The sequence below is a fragment of the Leptosomus discolor genome, chromosome 7, assembly GCF_034619465.1.
Source record: "Leptosomus discolor isolate bLepDis1 chromosome 7, bLepDis1.hap2, whole genome shotgun sequence".
Classification (NCBI taxonomy): Eukaryota; Metazoa; Chordata; class Aves; order Leptosomiformes; family Leptosomidae; genus Leptosomus; species Leptosomus discolor.
This window is the reverse complement of record NC_141397.1, coordinates 48,661,095-48,680,880: the sequence shown is the minus strand read 5'-3', so window position 1 is coordinate 48,680,880 and position 19,786 is coordinate 48,661,095. Positions and strand designations below refer to the sequence as shown.

At 34.3% G+C, this 19,786-nt stretch overlaps 1 protein-coding gene across 4 annotated transcripts in view; it reads right to left on the bottom strand.

The window, feature by feature from the left end:
• Nucleotides 1–1,929: 1,929 nt before the first annotated feature.
• Nucleotides 1,930–19,786, bottom strand: part of RASA2 (RAS p21 protein activator 2) — a 54,962-nt gene continuing 37,105 nt past the window's right edge. The window contains exons 10-24 of one of the 4 annotated variants that reach the window (XM_086468513.1): nucleotides 17,644–17,800; nucleotides 16,296–16,444; nucleotides 14,875–14,989; nucleotides 14,347–14,421; nucleotides 13,517–13,640; nucleotides 12,036–12,142; nucleotides 10,669–10,755; nucleotides 10,511–10,588; nucleotides 9,942–10,015; nucleotides 8,619–8,725; nucleotides 8,259–8,341; nucleotides 7,116–7,324; nucleotides 5,782–5,885; nucleotides 5,017–5,206; nucleotides 1,930–3,581 (exon numbers count right to left, since the gene is read on the bottom strand). In XM_086468513.1, coding sequence (XP_086324639.1) covers nucleotides 3,542–3,581; nucleotides 5,017–5,206; nucleotides 5,782–5,885; nucleotides 7,116–7,324; nucleotides 8,259–8,341; nucleotides 8,619–8,725; nucleotides 9,942–10,015; nucleotides 10,511–10,588; nucleotides 10,669–10,755; nucleotides 12,036–12,142; nucleotides 13,517–13,640; nucleotides 14,347–14,421; nucleotides 14,875–14,989; nucleotides 16,296–16,444; nucleotides 17,644–17,800 — 1,699 coding nt within the window. In that variant the 3' untranslated portion in view covers nucleotides 1,930–3,541. Of the gene's footprint in view, nucleotides 4,134–5,016; nucleotides 5,207–5,781; nucleotides 5,886–7,115; nucleotides 7,325–8,258; nucleotides 8,342–8,618; nucleotides 8,726–9,941; nucleotides 10,016–10,510; nucleotides 10,589–10,668; nucleotides 10,756–12,035; nucleotides 12,143–13,516; nucleotides 13,641–14,346; nucleotides 14,437–14,874; nucleotides 14,990–16,295; nucleotides 16,445–17,643; nucleotides 17,801–19,786 lie in introns of all 4 variants that reach the window. The other 3 variants (XM_086468512.1, XM_086468511.1, XM_086468514.1) reach the window with 3 other exon arrangements.

The window sequence follows — 19,786 nt, the reverse complement described above, 5'->3', positions numbered from 1 at the left end:
TTACAGCCCTACTTCTCAAACTTTGAATTTTTTTAAATTTTTTTTAAACAGCTGCCTATACTGCTGAGTCTCAGAAACAGACAAAGTATTCCTGCAGCACTCTCACCACAGCTGAACACAGTAACACTGATATAGTCTTACTGCTATTCAAAGATTTCTGGTTTATTTCATCTGCATAAATCATATAAACCTTAGTTAAATATGCTTCTGCAACTATTTGTAAGAACCTTAAGTAAATTGTATGCATTTGTCCACTCTACTGGAAGTTGCTCTTATTTGTTACTGGGAGCTGTTGCTTATTGGCTTAATTTCTATTCCATATGCATACTCTTTTAAAAACAATAGCGAACCAGTCCTTATCGCATGTGAGTAAGTGTTGCTAACTTTGTACTAAAGCACATACAAACGAGCAGAAATTAAAGCTAAAGTCTTCTAAACACGTAATTTTCCATATATTACTGATTCTGTTTACTATATATATAGGTAGACAGTATGAAGATAAATATGTATGCTCACCTATATATAGGCTCTAAGTATGGATTTTCTGGCTATAGTCATCTCCATGTATGATGGGGGACAAAGACGTACAGAACAGTGCGAGAGACCAGCATGCTGATTTTCAAGGAGTCCAGAGTCCTAGGAAGAACCTCCTAGCTACAGAGGCCTTATGCATCTATGAATGCTGGCCTAGCTGTGAGAGTCAGTCCAAAATCAGCATTGTCTCAATCTTGTCATCAGGGATAAGGACAGAACTTGACAGTATGATCAGCACAGAAGCTACAGATCTCTAAATGAGAATGCCCTTTTCATGTCGTGGTTTAGAGAAAACTCAGCTTAATCGAATGCTTAAGAGAAGGTAGCATACTAGCAGTGAAAAGAATAGATCACACTGCCACAATCATCACAGAATCCTTATAGTTGTGGGGTTTTTTTACTGTCCATAGGAAAAAAACCTTAAAAAATTCCTCCTGTACTTCCAATTTAATCTTCAACTTACTCTGCTTTCTGATATCTGCAATCAATGTAATGACCACTCAGACTGGCACATAATACATCTTACCTCAGAATAAATAAAAATTAATTCCAAAATGGCTGGAATGTTTGCATTTCAACTTCCACATCAGCAATAAAGGACAACAGGTCAGCCCCTCTGTTTTGGAAACAAAGTATCTCAAGACATTAAAACACACTTGTACAGAATTAGCTTATAAAAAATGCCCATAAGCACAGCAGGGGAGAGCAGGTGGAAAAAAAAGTGCCCAGATTACAAAAAGAAAGAAGATGGAAAAAAGTAAAGACTATTTTTTCCATATGCAATATATTTAAAACAGGTCTGACAAATCATATAACTGGTACTGGTACACAGGACAGGTAATGAAAGACAAATCAGTAGGTAAGAAAAAATATTAGTTGTATAACAGCAATAACACAGTACTAGTCATCCTTCAATACATCAGACTAGTCACTGCAAACATTCTAAAAACTGCCAAATTACTAAGGCTTCTATGCACAGTTATGCTAAATGATTAACTATCACTTCTCTCTCCAGCCATCAATCTTAGTTAGAATGTAACCATGCTGTAGATGACCATGCAAGATCCCTCAATTTCATTTTTTTTCCCCCGTCAACTACATTTATCTCTTTATAGCCCACTCCTGCATGCAAACCACTATTTATTCAGTCTTCAGATAAATGCTACTGTTTTAAAAAGCCAGGCCTCACAATAAACACATACCATATCTTAAGTTTGTTGTAATTTATTCGTGAGTTATTCTGAAGCAATGTTACAAAACATTTTAATGTCTTGATAAGAAAATAAAATTTAAATAAAAATACATTCAACAATACATCATCATAATACAAATTAAAACTAATGATAATTTACAATTGTAACAGAACTAATTACTCAGTAACTTCATCTTTCTAGACTAATCAAAATGAAGGCAACTTTTATTATTAATCATCCTACTTGTACCTAATTAACTTCTAGAACATCTATTCCATTTTAAAACATTATAAAATGACAAATCAAATCTTAATGGTCACAAATATTCAATGGCCTCTGTTTTTTTCCTAGATATTCCAGTACCAAAGCAAAAAAGTGCATATTTAAAAAAAAGTATACAATTTAATTTTTCATAACTTTGACTCTGAAAACAACAGAAAATGGCTCCAAGGAACAGACACTTTGCCACAGAGTTAATTCATATACAGCAAAACCTACCTTTGACACTCAATCACATTCAACTTTGTTTAATGGCAGCTTTTTGTTAATGGCAATTCATCAGACCCACTTTACTTTGGCAAAACACATTTCTTGGCATTACTATATTTTCCCCCTATCCCCAATTTCAACTGTTGGCAAAAGTCTCTTAGAATACATCAGATGTGTCAAAAAAGAAAAGGTAAAACCAGATGAGGTGGTTAAATGACTGTGATTATGCAGACACTAGTACTGAATCCCAGATAATCTAAAATAGTTTGTCTGGTATTAAACCAAATAGTTACTCTCTACATTCATTACAAAAGAGGTTTCAATCCTGTCTTGCCAACTTGTTTCTGTTACAGAAAGCCTCCCTACAACAGTGTAACAAATGTATAGTAATTTAAACAGTTTACAGTTTCAAGCATTGTGGATTTCTATTCTACTTGTAAGTTACATTCCCAATTAATTTGGCCAAATCACAATTGTAAAAAAAAAAACAAAAAAACACACAAACCACCCAAAACCCAAAAAAACACCAAACAAAACAACAAAAGACCCCACAGCAAAGCTCCAAAAAATAAAAAGTACCACATATTGTTATTATTAAAAATAATATTCCAAGGAGTACCATTGTATTTAATACTGATGAAGCAAAGTTGCCACAGTAATACCTTTGCTTCTTCCTGATTATATACATATTCAACATAAACCTAACTTCTCAGATGAAATGAGCAAAAATTAAAAACTTAAGTCAAGGATGCCAGTTTAAAATTGTGTTAAGTGGCAAATATGAATCCATATAACTAAAGATACAAAAATATTCACTGAAGCATTGCTTAAAGACAAAACAATGTTGATCATTCAACTGATCATAACAAGCAGATACTACAAAGTATCTAAAAATAATCTGGGATAGTCCAGATATCTAAAGTGCTTTGAGTGATTATAATAGATATTATTGATTAGATTTGTAGTCAAAAGGTGAGCTGGACCTAGTTATTACTTTTTATATAAAAAAGAAACAAAATCATACATGGGATGATGTAAATTGATCAGTACTTAACCACAATCTGTTCACATTTAAATTTTTCTATCTGTAGGAAAACTTATTTAAGAAGAATGTTGCTACCCTGCATTTCTTTTTAGATTAAGAAATTAAAAAACCCTAAAGCAAATAGATAGTGGTCTAATGTCACTCCATATATTACTCACCCCAAATGTAAACAAGAGGTACAACACAAGTTCCCTGATTTCTTCTTCCTTAGTACTTAAAAACTTAACTAACACTGGTATCTGCTGTCCAGATTATTTGCAGCATACTGCTGCATGATTTTCTAAGACTTCAGCTGTAGATAAATCATGTCCTGACAACACCTAATACACGGAAAACAGTCAGATTAATTGAGTGTGAAGCTTCTGATCTCTTCCATGTCATAGTATCTTGGGATTTCTATTTCAAGCTCCGTATCAGCAGGGCAGGCCCTTACAGTAAACTCATGCAACTTTGCAGTGTATGTATTGAGAGATGTAATTCAACCAACAAATTCCATGTGGATTTTCTTCCATCAAAAAAGCTTACTTGTTTAAAAAGTTCTTTCCAATAAGATAACAATGGCAAAACAATATTTAGATTTATTCACACCTGTTACTTCAAGAACCTGGAACTTCAAGTTCTTCAACAAAATGAGAATAAACCTTAAGATCAGATTTCCAAGTAGGTATTTTTCTATTAAATATTAAATAGATTGTCAACAGAACTAGCATTTATGTTCATCCTTAAATACTTTGTAAAAATCCGTATAATGTATTAAAAAAACAAAACCAAAACAAAACCCCCAAACACTCAATAACATTTCCAGTTTCTTTTTTCATCCAAGTGTGCCAGTTTGTTTTGGTTAGGAAACTTTTCCAACAATTGGATTTTCTCTGGAAAAAAAATATTATATGTAAGTATTTTTAATGTTAACATTTATTTTCTCATTTTCATAATACAATTTTAATTTATTAAAACAAACCTATTTTCTGCATAATTTCTACTACTGCTTGTGAAATTTCATGAGTTGCTGAAAACCTCACAGACTTTCATATACGGGTCCTCTAAATCAAAGTCAATTTTTCCTAAACAACTTGGGTCAAAAAATCTAAACTAAGCAAATCAAATCGGGGTTTGAGCAGTCTCTTTTTCTGGTGAACCAAGCCTTATTGATGCAAAGGAGAAATCAGAAAACTTGCTAGGGGTGTCCACAGGTATCATCCAGGACTGAAGAGAACTGACAGAATCTGTTCTGGAAGAACAATACACTCCAAAGAACAGATTTTTTTAACTTCACCATATATAGTAATCATCATTGAGAGTACGGCGAGTGAATTACAAACAGCTGATATACTGTATGAAACGTATGTTTCCGCGGTGTAATTTTTACAGTTTTATACAACTTGACACTTTAATTATTTCTTAAGAGAAATTTGAAATTTTGAAAAAAAATTAAAAGGTAGGCAGACAGAGCTATATTTTGTGTGCACTTCAAATAGTAAGTTGTAAGGAAGTGACAGAGTCATTGCACACATTTATGGGAATCTCAGCAGGAACACAGATGAATCCTACACCAGAAGAACTTCTTGTATCTTCTAACAACTGGTAAAAAGCCGCATTACTACAAATACGTACCCTATTTTCTCCATGTCTATGTTCTCTAAACCTACCTTTAGCTTATTATTGTAGTCTACCTCAACAAGCCTGGCCTTATTCTGTAATTTATTTTTTTTAAAATACACATTTACGTATGCTAAAGTTACATAAGATACTTACTCACTACCATATTTAGCACTAGATGATCTCTTCTTTTGGTATTTTTCATGTGATTCATTCAGCTTTTCTACTACATCTATTATCTGTTTCAGTGTATGAAACGTTGCTACAGAATCTTCAATTGTGAAGTTAGAATAATCATCTGGTTCTTTCCGTGGACCTTGATAGACTGCTATACTTCCGCAAGCCTCTACAAAAAGCACCACAATTATGTCAATTAGAATTTTGATAAGTAACAGAGATCTAACACTCACATAAATAATGATTCTGAAGTTCAGAAATGTAAAGTTATTCTAGCTTACACATAAAATGGCTTAAGACAAAAGCAGGAAACAGTATCAACTGTATGTATTTATAGTTCTGCGGCTTATTCTCTGCCGGTTGTGTTCAGCATCTCGAGCATCCAGCTCTCTCTTTCACATTAATAGGAGACTATGCTTTCTTGCAACTCAACCATGTTCCACAGAATTCACTCCAAAGTCAGGAAAAGGAGAGCAAAGACAGAAGAGCAACCAGCTATAGCTGCAGTCTCTCTGTTTAGACTATTAAAGGTATTTCATATATGCAAATTCAATTAGAATGATGTGCATGCCTGATGTCTATTGTAAAGCAATGACTGAACAATGTCTATAACAGAGCACTAAGACAATAAAAACATAATCTGTGTGTCTATTATTTTCAAGTAAATTGTTAAGACATCAAACTGATGTCATGGGCCCAAAGAATTAGAGCTGAATAATATCATTATTTTGAATTATTAAGTACCTTCCAACTTCTGTAGTTTAGATATGTTGAGAGTGAAAAGTGAGTAAATTCTTTCTGTTTCTCTGTCTCCATCAATCTCAATTTGAGTATCAGCAGGAACACCTCTAAAAGGTGAAAAAAAAAAAAAGACAGGTAGTCAATGTAAGTCATTCTTGAAAGACTTAAAAGCAAGTTAAAAGCTGATTCTGTTTCAATATACTCAGCCTTTTAATATGTCTAGCACTCACACAAAGCTTCACAATTGCTATGCAAAATTCAGCATTCATTGCAAGTGTCCTATAGAAACAGGCATAATACAGTTTTGAGGGCAATGAATACAGCAATACTAAAAATCACTTTTTCCAATAGAATTTATTAGTCAGTATGTCAAGAGAAAAATATTTCAAAAATATCAAAGTAAGGTTATTAAATGACAATTAAACATTTATTTTAGAATCTACCGTGCTTGAAAGATAACCAGAACAAAAGAACAAGATTCATTCCTAAACCAGAACAGTTAAAAAACCAGAAAGACAAAAAACAACCAAAAGTTATTTATTAACAGGAATCTTTTTAACTGTTGAGAAACCTAACATAAGAATCAATGAGTAACATGGCAAAAGTATTATATATATTTTTAGAAAGGTATCTCATAGGACTTAAATTTACTGAATTTTAGAGACCTGAGATCTTTAGTCTGTAATGTATACAACCTGTCCAGGTAAGGATTAATTTATTTTTTTAAAGAGATCAGAGTGTTTGTTTTCAGAAACCAACAGCTTAGAAAGAAAAGCAATAATGCATTATGAGGAGTTATTAATTTTCCTGACATACCTACAAAATCCCAATGATTTGTCAAAATCTACATCAAAGATTATTTAGCTGATTTCCTTAGTGCACTGTGTTTTACAGCATGTGAGGTTAAAATAAAAAGTGACTGTATAAAACAAGACAATGCCATTAGGGAAAGAGGTAGACTTGCAAGCTAAGCCTTCTGCACCAAGGTATTTCAATTATTTCATACAGATGACCTAGGCATGTCATATTTCTGCATTCAGCTTGGCATCTGAACCAACTGAGCTAACAAATCTATTATTCTGTGTGGAAAGAAATCAACCATTCAATATTTCTGATTTACATGCTGAATTGGTTACCTTCATTTCATATGGTAGCTGACAAAGTAATAGACTCAGTGAAATCCAGCACTTTGGCCCTATTAGTAAGGTATGTTTTTAGTACTGTAACTTACTAAAGTAGACAGGGAAAGCCTTGCCTTCAGATTTTCATGTTGTATCATGAATCATACAGTATCTGTCCTACAAAACATACGTATATTCATTTGAGACGCAACTTACGCAGTGCAACGAGCACAGCCCACTGTGCTCTCTATTGTAGCCTTGCAGCAAAGCCAGTTCCCATTCAGAAAAGCAGAAGGATGGTAAAAACTAAGCCTCTTCTGGTTGCATCTCGTTACCCGGCAAAGAGCTTCTATCCACTCACTAGCTTCTACACAGTTATTTGCTTGGATATAGAGTGGCTTTTCTCCATGTAGTACCTGAAACATCTGGAGAAGGAATGCAACATTATTCTGCTTAGTAAGAGAAAAAAAAAAAATCCAGTTAAGCAACTTTGAATATGTCAAAATAGATTTCAAGGCTCAGGCAATTCCACAAAGCCAAATTAAGACAGAAAGTGAGACAAGGGAGAAAGGAAGACTCTTCATCTCTTATTTTACTAAACAGCCCTACTTAGGGGGGGGGGGGGGGGGGGGGGGAGGGGATCAAAACCAAATCAGAACAGCTCCCTGTGTTCCATCTACACCATTTCCTCACCCAAAAAAAGAATCCTTAAAGAATCAGAACATGATTCATTTTCTGTCCTGTCTTCTTCATTCACATATCTTTAAAAATGAGACATCATGCTTCATATCCTGAGAGTAACAGGAGATTCCCAGAAGTCTGTCCTTTAGCCATCCTCTCAGCTTAAGTAACACCAGTACTTTCATCACTGCCTCACAATTTTGGGCTAAATAGTAACAGAAATACTGATGTATTACAGCTCCAGAATGAAGCTGTGAGCACAGACACCTGTCTCCACTAATGAAGGTACTGCAGGAAGTTCTCAACAAAAGAAATAAATACAAGTTTGGTAACATTACATTTCCAGTAGAACATAATATAATACATACTACTAGTACCTTACATAACAGTGCTTTGTAGTAAGGCCACAGTAGTTTTAACCTTCTTTCCAGAAATTTGGAAAGGGGGGCATAAGTCATAAAATCAGTCAGAAAATTTGGTGCAGAGATCCATACCTCCAGGCTAAGTTTCATAACCAGGAGCACTTGGAAATACTGCATACAGCTTTTTATTTCTGATCCAGAAAAGATTTTTTGTTGAAGTGTTTAGTACGAGGGTTTCAGTAACTCTATAAGCTAATTATAAACTTATATTTAAAGAACACATCAAGAATTAAATATAAACTATCTTTTGACTCACATTTTTCTTGTTGAAGGAGCTTTCATCAAGTTTCTCCACTGCAAGGATGTTTTTGATTGGAATAGTGAAAATTGGTTCTTTATCTGTAAAAAATTGTAAACAGATGAGTGAAGTGATTTTTAAAAAACTGTTTCGCAACCTCAGTGCACTGATACTGTAGGTTAAGTTCTCAAAATGTGAATTTTTATTATTGAGAAAATGTACATGAGTCAGACAAGCATTTGGTAATCAGGGCACAAGTAACTAAAACATATCATATGTACTTTAGGAAAAGAAAAAATATGCATTTTAAAAAGCACAAATCAGATGCAAACACTTAAAATACTGAGACAATAAAAATAATTGTGAAACATAGTTTACCTTGCTGTTTGTGGTAGGTGAATTCTCTACTTGTTAGACAGAACCACCGCTTCTTGAAATTCTTTTTACCAATACGAGTCCTTCCCTGAGCTCTTTTGTACATTTCTCTGTAAAGACAGAATCAAATGAAATGTAACCATTAGTCTTCTGAAGAGCTTTCAAAATAATTTATTGAGATAACACATTATTCATCATGCCGCAACACAAAAGTCTACTTCATTGTAGAATAAAAAAAAAAATCTATTAGTCATTCAAAATACATCCTCAAGATTACCTCCTAATATGGTGATTGTGTACAGGGTTCCATAAATAGGAAAGGAGTTTGAGAAATATGGAATCCAGAGTCTTGTTTGTAGCAGGAAATTTGGAGTGGGTACTTACTTATTCAGATCCAGAACTCCAAATCTTCCCAAAAGGGAGTAAGGTGTATCCAACTACAAGATTCTCACTTTCCTGCCACTTTCTACAAGTGAATGTACTTGGCCTTATCTGGATCAAAAACTGAATATAAATGAAATGACACTGAACACAAATGAATAGCAAGGGCAGACACAAACTGTATTCAGTACACTTTAAGTGTACTCACTGACAACTATTTTTGAGCAACAGCCACCAATTTATAATACAGATTAGCTTCCAAATATATATTTCAACGATAACTAAGTGTTGATCCACTACAATTGCCGCCTCCATTTCTATTTAGTATAAGTGGTACGTTTCTTCCTCATTTGAGATTTCGATGCTTATTTCACAGAAGAACCTTTACTTGCTATGAATCTGCTTCTCAGATAAATACAAATTTTTTTCCCCACAAATGTTGTCTGAATTAATTTATCAGCTATTCTTGATCAACGTCAAAAAAACCCAGTTCATTTCTTGGTAAGAGTGATTTTCACCTCAATTTATATAAAAGCATTCTATCACTTACTGTTAAGTATTCCAATTACAGGGTAATTTTTTCTCCTACTTTAAAGGCAGAACATTTAGCTGGCTGGGCTTAAACAGCATACAAAGTAATTCTAAATTAAATTAACACATTCTTTTAAAATACACTTTGCCAATTCTGAATAAACCATCACAGAGCACACACTGAGTTGTAACAGAAATGCAGACAGGCTTTAATGGGTTTTAAGCTGCTTTTAATTACTTTTCCCAAGTATTTAGAAGATGAGTTACAGCTGTTGGTTTAAGCTAATTCTGCAAACTAACAAAAAATTATCACAAATTACAATAATTTCTACAGCATGCAAAACATTTTAACGAGAATTAATCTGATGCTGGCATTAATGAAAACTCAGTAAAGTCAATTCAAGATGTATTTACCCTTCTTTTAGATGTACTGGCTCACTCAGGCCACTGGGCTCTTTACTTTCAGTAGAGGAAACATCATCTAGGAACTTAAGGGAAAATACACAGGGAATATATACTATTCAGAAACACAGAACAACCAAAAGCTCTTTTGAAAATACATAAGTTTCTCCTGGAACAGAACAACCACTTCACTAAAGTAATTGCAACAGATGAAATTAAAATATATTGCAGGGACTTGGAACAATGTAACAAGGGATGCCCATAAGGCACATGAGATTTAAGTAGATCCTAAACAGCAGATCTAATAAAGTCTGTTTCAAAAAAAAATTTTTTTTTTTTAAACTAAATTAGCTTAGTCCACTATGTATAACTCCTGTGTATCTGATCATGTAGATTTTGTTGGGTTTTGGTTTTTTCGGTTTTGGTGTGGGTTTTTGTTTTTTTTTTTTAAAACATCCGAAACAGACAATTTTTTTTCTTTTTCTTTCTAGCAGAAAACTAAACAATAACACAACCTTCTAATAATTAAGACTGATCAAATACATCAACCATTTAAAAAAAAAAATCTAGTTGAAAGGTACCTTTTTAACAGATTCGGTAAATTTTTCTTCTTGAAATGTTTTGAAAAACTCACACATAAATGTCTCCTTGAAACTTGACTGAAAGAAAAGGTATATTGACATAATTAAACTTTCAAAGAATGCTGCCTATGAAATGAGAAAAATTTTAATCGCCTTACAAGTTTGCTTTTGGTAAAACTTCCCCAACTCCCCAAAGTCTGGATGGCTTTTGATATAAGCGTTAATGTTCTAGACGTCTGTGCATCCTGAAATAAAGAAACAAAATTCAAAAGTAACATTTTTTCACAATTTCAGGTAAAACTTGGATTTAAAAATGACAGTGTCACGCCAATTTTTATATTACACAATGTAGTAAATCTGACATCTTCAATTTTTTTTCTTCTTTGCCCAAAGAGAAGAAATGTGTATGCAGTATTGTCCTCTAGTAGCACATGTGCTTCGTGAATATATTATAAGCTACTGCACAGTGTTTAATATTTTACTCACTACCACTAGAATTTAATACTAGTACCTGGAAAAACATTTTTACCTCTCAAACATCTCAAACCCCTCAAATCTTGTAATTATTACTACACACCTAATGCTTCTGAACTATTCAAAACTTAACACTGATGAACTATTGCTGGACAAATGGTAGAAGTTTTTAAAATACAAAGTGAACTTAAAACTTTGTCTTTAAGGCTTTTGCCTAAATTTGTTTGCTACCTCACTGCTTGCATTTTAGTACAGGATTATATGCAGAGACACAGAAAGAGGCCTTGTTGTTCCCTTTAAAATGTTTAACCCTCAAGTGATAAAATCCTGTAATCTTTTTACTCAACAAACTGGATAATGTCAAAGAAATGATTTTTAAGTAATTTTTTTGTTTGTTTTGAAAGCACAACACACAAGTAGATTAAATAAGCTAATAACGATAACCTCTGGAACAGAAGATTTCATATATATTCTGTATTTTATGTGAAAATAATACAGTGGTTTTTTCTTATCTCCATATTCCTGTCTTTTTATGCACATCTACTTGACAATTTGAAAACTGAAAATGGAAGGTTTGGCAACCCACTGCAACTAGTGGACTCTAGAATAAATATGCAGACCAATTACTGGGTAACTCTACAACCTCTGTTTAAGACACAAATGGAATTTTTTTTTTTTTTTTTAAAGTAAAAGTGACACCTGGATATTTAACTTCCAAAGTAGAAGGAACCAATGCAGTTTAGGCATATGCCTTAAAGAACCCTAAGTCATGTTGCTATCCTAACAAAGAAGCACATTGCCAAAAAAGACACAGCATCTTTAATATCACTTCTACATCACTGGAGAACACCTCAAAGACTGAGACATTTGATGCTTAAAGAATTGCAAATGTCTTAGTTCCTTTGGTGAGGTATAAAATTGAAAACTCAACCTAGAGACATTTAGTAATCTTATTTCCCACTTACAGACCCACTGAAAGTAACTAATGCCTTCCCAGATAAACAGATCTGACAGTTATGAATAAAACAGAACAAAGCTTTACAAAACTTACTGGATGGTGAGGTCGTAAATGAAAAGTATGAGGTGAGACTACGGCTACAGCAAAGAAACGAAGAAACACAAAGCTGCTCACTGCAGAATACTGTACATGAGGGTCATCTGCAGAGAAAAACCATGAAATGTAACATGCACTAAACTTAACAGGATATAATGAAGACAGTTAACACAAAAATCCCTAAGAAGATAACATCAGAGGACATATATTTTAAAACAGAATAGAAAAATCAATGAAGTGCATGAAATGAGAAAAGCGATCATGGTAGGAAGTGTTCCACCTATAATAGAGGGTTTATTTCTCTGAAAAGAACTTCTGTTCTTATAAAACTGGCTCACCAGCTCCACCACTAGGAATGACATGATTATTGTGAGCATTTACATACACAGTGTTGATTAGGTATGGCTGTATGCATACTGAACCAAAAGAGAAAATACTGTAGCAGTTGCCTTTAAACACTACGGCTATCAGGTTTATTCACCTCTAAAGCTAATCACCGATCAACTCAAATACATTAATGCTGCACAACCAACATATGAACAACTTTAACTCCAATTCTGAGTTGCACCATAAAACCACGGTGTTATATCATTTTGATGCCTTAAATGAGGATTTTCTTATTTAATATTTTGGATATACATACACCTTTATACTGGTAAATAGAGTGAGATTACATTCCTACTCTAATGACCACTTCTATCTGATGGGCCTGGGTAGTTAGCTATTCTGAAAGGAATGTCTTAATCAGAGGAATTTATGGCATTAGTTCCAGTGACAAACATGAATCAGAGAAAGGCTCCAGATAAGTATATTCTTCTTTTGCAGCTTATTAAATGGCATTTCAGATTTCAATTCACTGAAGTATAATAGTACTTCAGACCCATATTATTTCTACATTAAAACCACTCTGAATGAATAAAACTATTCTAATATGCATTAAGTATTTTACATTATCCACCCTCCTCAAAACTACCCATAAGTAGTAAAGCTATGGTAACAGTAAAGCTAACTTCATATCAGTTATGAATGCGTTAGTCATAGTTAACATAGTTACAGTTCATATAGTTAAGATGTAAATACAGAATTTATTTTCAAATTTACATCTTGCTGCTTTAGACGTAATAAATAGATCAGGCCTTCCAAATTTCACTTATCTTTCAGGTAAGTTACTTCTGTATTACTTGTGCTTTTCTTCTGTTATCTCATATTTTTGTTGGTGACTTCTTATTTGTTGTTACCGTGCAGTGTTTCTGACTTGCTACATTTTTGTATCAGAAAATACAAAATTCTTGCCTATTGACCACAAGGCTTTACTATAACTTCCAAACTGACAGAAAAACAAATGCCTGATTGTCAAGGCAAGAAGTTCAGGGAAGAGCTTTGGATAAGGCAAGAATTTTAAAATCCCCATAAGTAACCGCAGAAGTTAAGCATTTCACTCTGAATGCCATTTTCAAAAATTATTGGAGAACACTTACTTGGAAATCTTTTGGCAGCCAGATGCCTCAAAGAATAAAAAACATCACACATTAGGGTAGGACAACTTATACTTGATCTCACAATTTCACGGAATACTTTGTCTACATAATAGCGTAGATTTTCCTGCAATCACGGAAAAAGTATTTTTTCAGACCATTTGCAGTTCTGTGGTTTTTTTCCTGAACACTGTAACACTGCAATTCCTTTATTCAAAACATTGCCTGACTATTCACTTATTTTAGTGCAGTGCACATTTAAAAAGTCTCATAGTATTTACATGGGATTACTACTGTTGAGAGAATTTAATGACATTCATTTACATTAAAGTATATAAACAGTGTCTGGCAATATACAACTATCTATCAAAACCCATTTTTGTAATTTGACAACACGTTACAAGGAAGAAGCACTTCCCATGCATACCTAGCGAATGTTAGTTTCGTTTGTTGCAGCAACTATTGCCTTAAATATCGTCCTCTTAACAGGCAAGTGGCAAGCAAAACTTCAATGAAAAACGTTAAAGCAGTCCTAATTAGGTGGTACTTCATCTAGATGCTGAGTACAGAACATCAGGAGTCACAACACCCAACAAACTGGTAAGGAAGACTGCAATCCTCTATTTAGTTTCTCCTCACCATCCCATTTTCTGTTGGACTTTTCCTTTGCTGTTTTCATAAACTGGGATAAGAAAATAAAACTTTTCCTTTGTTTACTCTGGAATCAGAGAGTAAGTTACTCATTTTCCATTACACAAAGATGCTTTTTAAAAATGTTTTCCTATTAGATTTTGAAAAAGTTTAAATTAGGAAAAACAGATTAGGAAACTCACCATATTATTTTCTACATTATCTCCTTCTCTTAATTTGATGGGGTCTATTTCACAGGGTTTAGGACACTCACATATCTGAAACAAACAAACAAAACTGTAGGAGTTCAATTTTTCAGAAAGAAAGCATGGAAATGCACGTATTGAAAACCAGATTCTGTCCTAGATTTAGGGGTAAAACTCTATATAGGTTCTAACTATCTGTAACAGCATGTAATGATCATCCTCACTTTTGTGGGTATGTTTTTACATGGATCAATTACATAAAGCATCATGTGGGTAAATTCTGCAATGTGTTAAGAGGCTGGAGCAACTGTCACTGTTTATTCTCAAGCATCTGGAACATAAACAACAAAAAGCTGCTCCTCCCACTAAACTTAACCAATTACTGCTCAATTTAACGTTCCTCTAGAATTCCCCTGAGTGATTACTACCACACATGGAGCTGTAGTAAGAATGCCTATCAAAGAGATGGAATAAAGAGACAGAGGGTCTGAAAGTCCTGAGAAGAGTTTCAGTAGGATAACCTACCTCATCAATAACAGGTTTCAAAGTAACCTTTAGGTAGTGCTTCCCCACTATTTTCATCATTTCATCTACACATCGAGTTGCTAATGAGTTGCCTCTGAAGACTGTGTTTGCTTCTCTGTAAGAAAAGAATTAATTTTATTTGAAAAGGGAAAAAAAAATAAGACCAGTTACAAAATCCAATTAATACTTTATCTTGCTTTTTCATATATTTCAGTCAGGAATTCCAGAACCTAAACACCCAGCTTGCAGTGGCACTAGAACAGAACAAGTATAAACAAGAATATTATTACAGCTATTACCAAAACCAGAAACATAAACAAAATCATAAGGAAAAGCCTAAGAGATTTTAGACAAAGGAAGTTATAATCCAGTGCTGAATGTGAGAAAGAACAATTGGCAAAAACTCCAAAACAACGAAGACTTGTACCTCACTGATATACAATTCTTCCTCCAGTAGTCCTGGTGAAAAAAAAAAAATCTTACAGCTACAATAAATAGCATACTGCGACACTACACTGATAAACTCAGACATTTTATCGAAAACATATTTAATCTAGAGTTATGCTTTTTATTCATTCTAGCCGTTGAAGAAAACTGAGAGCCAGCTGTGCAAAGCAAATCCTTCTAATCTAAAAGATTTACTTTAATCTTCCTTGTGTTCAGTTATAATGGAAAAGAATGTGTGTAACTAAAATGTAGTTCAGAAAGTTATTTTCCATGAGTCAGCTCTTTCTATCCAGTCAAATTGTCTCACCTTATTTAAATCTACAGTAGGTTAGCTTCGAAATGAACCATCCTGCGGTGACAAAATCCCTTCCACATCTCCACAGGACATGACTCAGCACCTCAGTGGCCACTACACAGATCTACTTCATTTCTCTCCTAATCAGAGCTGTCAATTCACCGGCCGTACACTGCCACTTGGAAAATCTCTGCTTGCTACTTTCAAGGCATGCAGGAGGACACGTACTTACAAGGCATCTTTGCAAAAAACGAGTACCCCTCATTTAAGTCACATACTAAAGGAAACAGGGTAAGATTCTCAGCAATTTAAAAAATGTTAAGTACCAATCTAACAACCAGCAAATTTGAAAAGTGGACAAATTATGACATTTAAAAATAAAACCCATGTGCTCTTACACACAAGTCTAGACTGCCAGCTTGTTATGTTTAGCTGTATGCTAGCTCTAAGAAAATTTTAACAAATAGCACACAATCATTAGCTCTGACTCCCAGCTTCAATGTCATTTTAATACATGTTTTTTATAAACTGACATTAAAAGATTAATGTATTTAGTCAGTTTTACATAATGGGAGAAAGAAATTTGATACACTTACTTAACAATGTTGTATCATGAAGCCCTTTGAAAGTCTAAGAACAATTTAAAAAGGCGTGACATCACTAAACATGAAATACATACTGTGTGTCCTTCAGATCTAGTTCTGCCACCGCAGTAACAAATGGAACTAGCTTATGGTGGTGTAGCAACAATCGTACAAGAGGCAGAACAGCATCGTACTTGTCTCGACAAACTTCACTCAGTATGTAGGCAGCAGATGCAGAAATCGGCTGTGAGAAAGCAGAGTATGAAATCATGAGTGAAATAAAGTGTTCTTCATGTATTTGGCAATACAGATCAAATCTAACGAGACTATAGACATAGCTTCTTATACAGCAAACGTTGAAACTTTCTGTTAACATGATAATTAAAAGTTTCTATTGTACAGAATACAAACTTTCAACTAAGTATCTACTCTACAACTTGACATTTAAGAATGAAATTCAGCATCTACTCGCTCTTCTCATTCTCTGTAAAGGGTTTAGAGTATGGCTTTGTCACAAATACGATGCAGTCAGCAATTGCTTTATTATAATGTCATATAACTTTATAAGACTTTTAAAACTATAATCAGAGCACATGTAAATACAGTTCTCACTTCCAAATTTCAATACAAAAAACTGATCAAGTTATTTCATTTAAGTAAAAAAAGACAGCTGTTGCCTGCTGCTAGCTACGTATTCAGCTCTTCCCGAATTCCACTGAAGTAGTATTTGAATACAGGCTAGCAAAAATTTTAGTCACAATCTGCTTCCGCTTTACCCTTCTTCTCTATCAGTACTTCACTAACCCTAAAGTGAAGAAAGGCTACATAAGACCCAGCAATGCAAAGCCTGGTTACTATAACTTGATCCCTGTCTCAACGTTACACTAACCATCCACACTTCCCTCTTTGTCACCATGTCCACATGAGAAATCAAGCCATGCTGATTAACATACTGGAGAAGAGAGAAGCAATTCAGAAGAACTGGGATTAGAAATCAATTCTGAAGCAGACCATTTTTGGTAGAGGTGATTATCTACCCCTTCAGTGCCAATAATGAATCAATGTTCCCAGAAAACCACTAAATCCAGGGGGCCAATAGCAGCCAGTGGGAAAACATAATGGTGAAAAGTACAACCAACCAGAAGAAAATATTTTATCTCTTCCAGCAGCACAGGTTATTTCACTATCTCTTCATAGTCTGGAGCAGAAGCCTAAATGCTCTACAAGCTGCTCATCTGGTTGCAACAGAAGTAATTCATGCAAAGGAACAAAAGAATTCTCTAGTTATGCATAGAATCATAGAATGGTTTGGGTTGGAAGGGACCTTAAAGGTCTACTTAATTTCTCTCCTAACCACAGAGATGCATAATTCACATTGACTCATACAGGCTTACATAATTCATTTTAAGTTTTCATTTTAAAATAAATTTCCAATGTAAGTACCTGAATATCTGGTGATTTTAGCAGCAAGTTTCTTAGAGAAGCATAGTATTCCGATGGAAGTACACAGTCTTCAGTATAACAGATATTTAACCTAAGTGATCCCAAATCATCAGTTTTAGAAGACTTGTTTCCATTTTCTCTTGGTTGAAGTAAGTACCTGAAAGCAACAGGGCAATTCTAAAATATTAGATTCACATTTCATTAATTTGACTAATTCTACAATGAGCAAAGTATCACATTTAATTATTTCAGAATACATAAACTGAGTCTGAAAACTAGCAGTAGAAGTCACACAAAGAAACACGAGACAAAAGAAAAAATAGGTACAGCATTTGATGCACCTTTAGCACATAATAAAACATATATTTATTTTCTCATATCTTTCGGAACAGTGAAACAGGATATACTTTTTGTAGTTCAACTGGGATACCAGGCATAGTTAGAAACTATGTTGAACCCTCTTATTTTACATCTGGGTTATATTTAGAGTGTTGGACATTGCAGATGGAACAGCCAGTGCCAAGAATTTAAATGGTCTAGTCTGAAACCAGTAAAATACATAGTATCAACAGGCTGCATTCCTGAGACAAAAGAAAGATGAAAGTAAAACAAATTGTGCTTTTCTTTTTTTCCTACTCTCAGTACAAAATACATTAAAACAATTAATTGGCTTTTTCTGTAGTTCAACTGTATGCCAACAGGAGGTGCAGCCCTACAAAAATTTTAACAGCTTTTAAGCAGTGTCACAGTATAGCTTCCACATTCAGTCCAACAAACTGAAATCGTATCTTCAAATATTCTTTTACAATCATTTCTATTTGTACTTCTACAATCATGAGAACAGAGGGTTTTTTTAATAATCAGATACATTACCCATGAAGGCATACGAATATAAAGTAAAACTGATTTACAAGAAACTCTACTTGACAACACGACTCTTATTTTCCTGATATTTTGTACTAGTGATACTGTTCTATCTGTTGTACTTCAGCTGTATTCAAAAACATATAACGTAAATTAGTAATACTATAAAAAACGTAGTTATTTTAAATCACAGAGCTGTTTTTGATAAGCAGAGCACAATTGGATATGAAGATGTTTAACACAAGGTACTCCTACAAAGTATATTAGCAGACACAAACTTCTTTATCAATGCTTCAAATGAACTGGACATGAGTCAGCTCAATTCAAAAAGCTATACAAATTACCAGTACACTGATAACGAGTCCACGCTAATGTAACCTCTCTCTTAGCAGGTTGTTAACGGAGGCATGTCATTATGTTAATATAGTCATATGGCTTTTGATTAGTTCAGAGCACTTGCAAAGCAAACCTGTGTCTGCAATACACTGTGTGAAAAATAGAAAATACTGACACAAACATTTATTATGTTTAGAAACACATTCAAACACTAAGACTAAGAATCAGAGTTCAACTTTGACATGTCCAAGACACCTGGAGCCTGATGTGGGTACGAGGAGCAGAGCCACAATGGTTCCTGGCCAAGCCCTGTGTTCCATTTAGTTCCTATTTACCCATTTCCTTCCTATGGGTTTTCTATGTGGATACACAACGGCTTCCTCCACTCTTTTCTCTGTACTGAAAGGTTCACTAAAAGCAGAATATTCCTCATACTTTGAGGCATTCATATCTGTTGTACTCATCACTTCCTGCTGCTAAGCATCTGGGACAGTAAAGGGGCTAGAGATCTGCTCCTGCTCGCAAGAACCTGAGAAGGGAGGTTGCTATGTTATAAGCAGAGGTCTGTCTTCCCTGAATTCCCTTCATACCTTACCCCTCCAGCTTTTGAACTTCTTTGCCTGTTCCCCTGTAATGACAGTGGGTTGGTTCCAGAAGACACTTTCTGAACCTCCCCAAGGAAGAAAAAAAAAAAAGCCACACTTAATGATTATCTTTAAACAAACTTCTTCATCAGTCATCCCAGAAGTCTGACTTAGGAATTTAATTACAAGCCATGCAATTCTGAGAAGTTCCAGGTTTGCTGGTTAGGCTTAAAAAGCATACACATATCACTAAAATCCAGCCAGCCGACTGAACAATAGTTACACTCAGTCTTCCCTTTCTTCACTCTCCACACTTCCCTCTCAAACACGAGCTATTCTGTGGGAGTAGGCAGACTGTG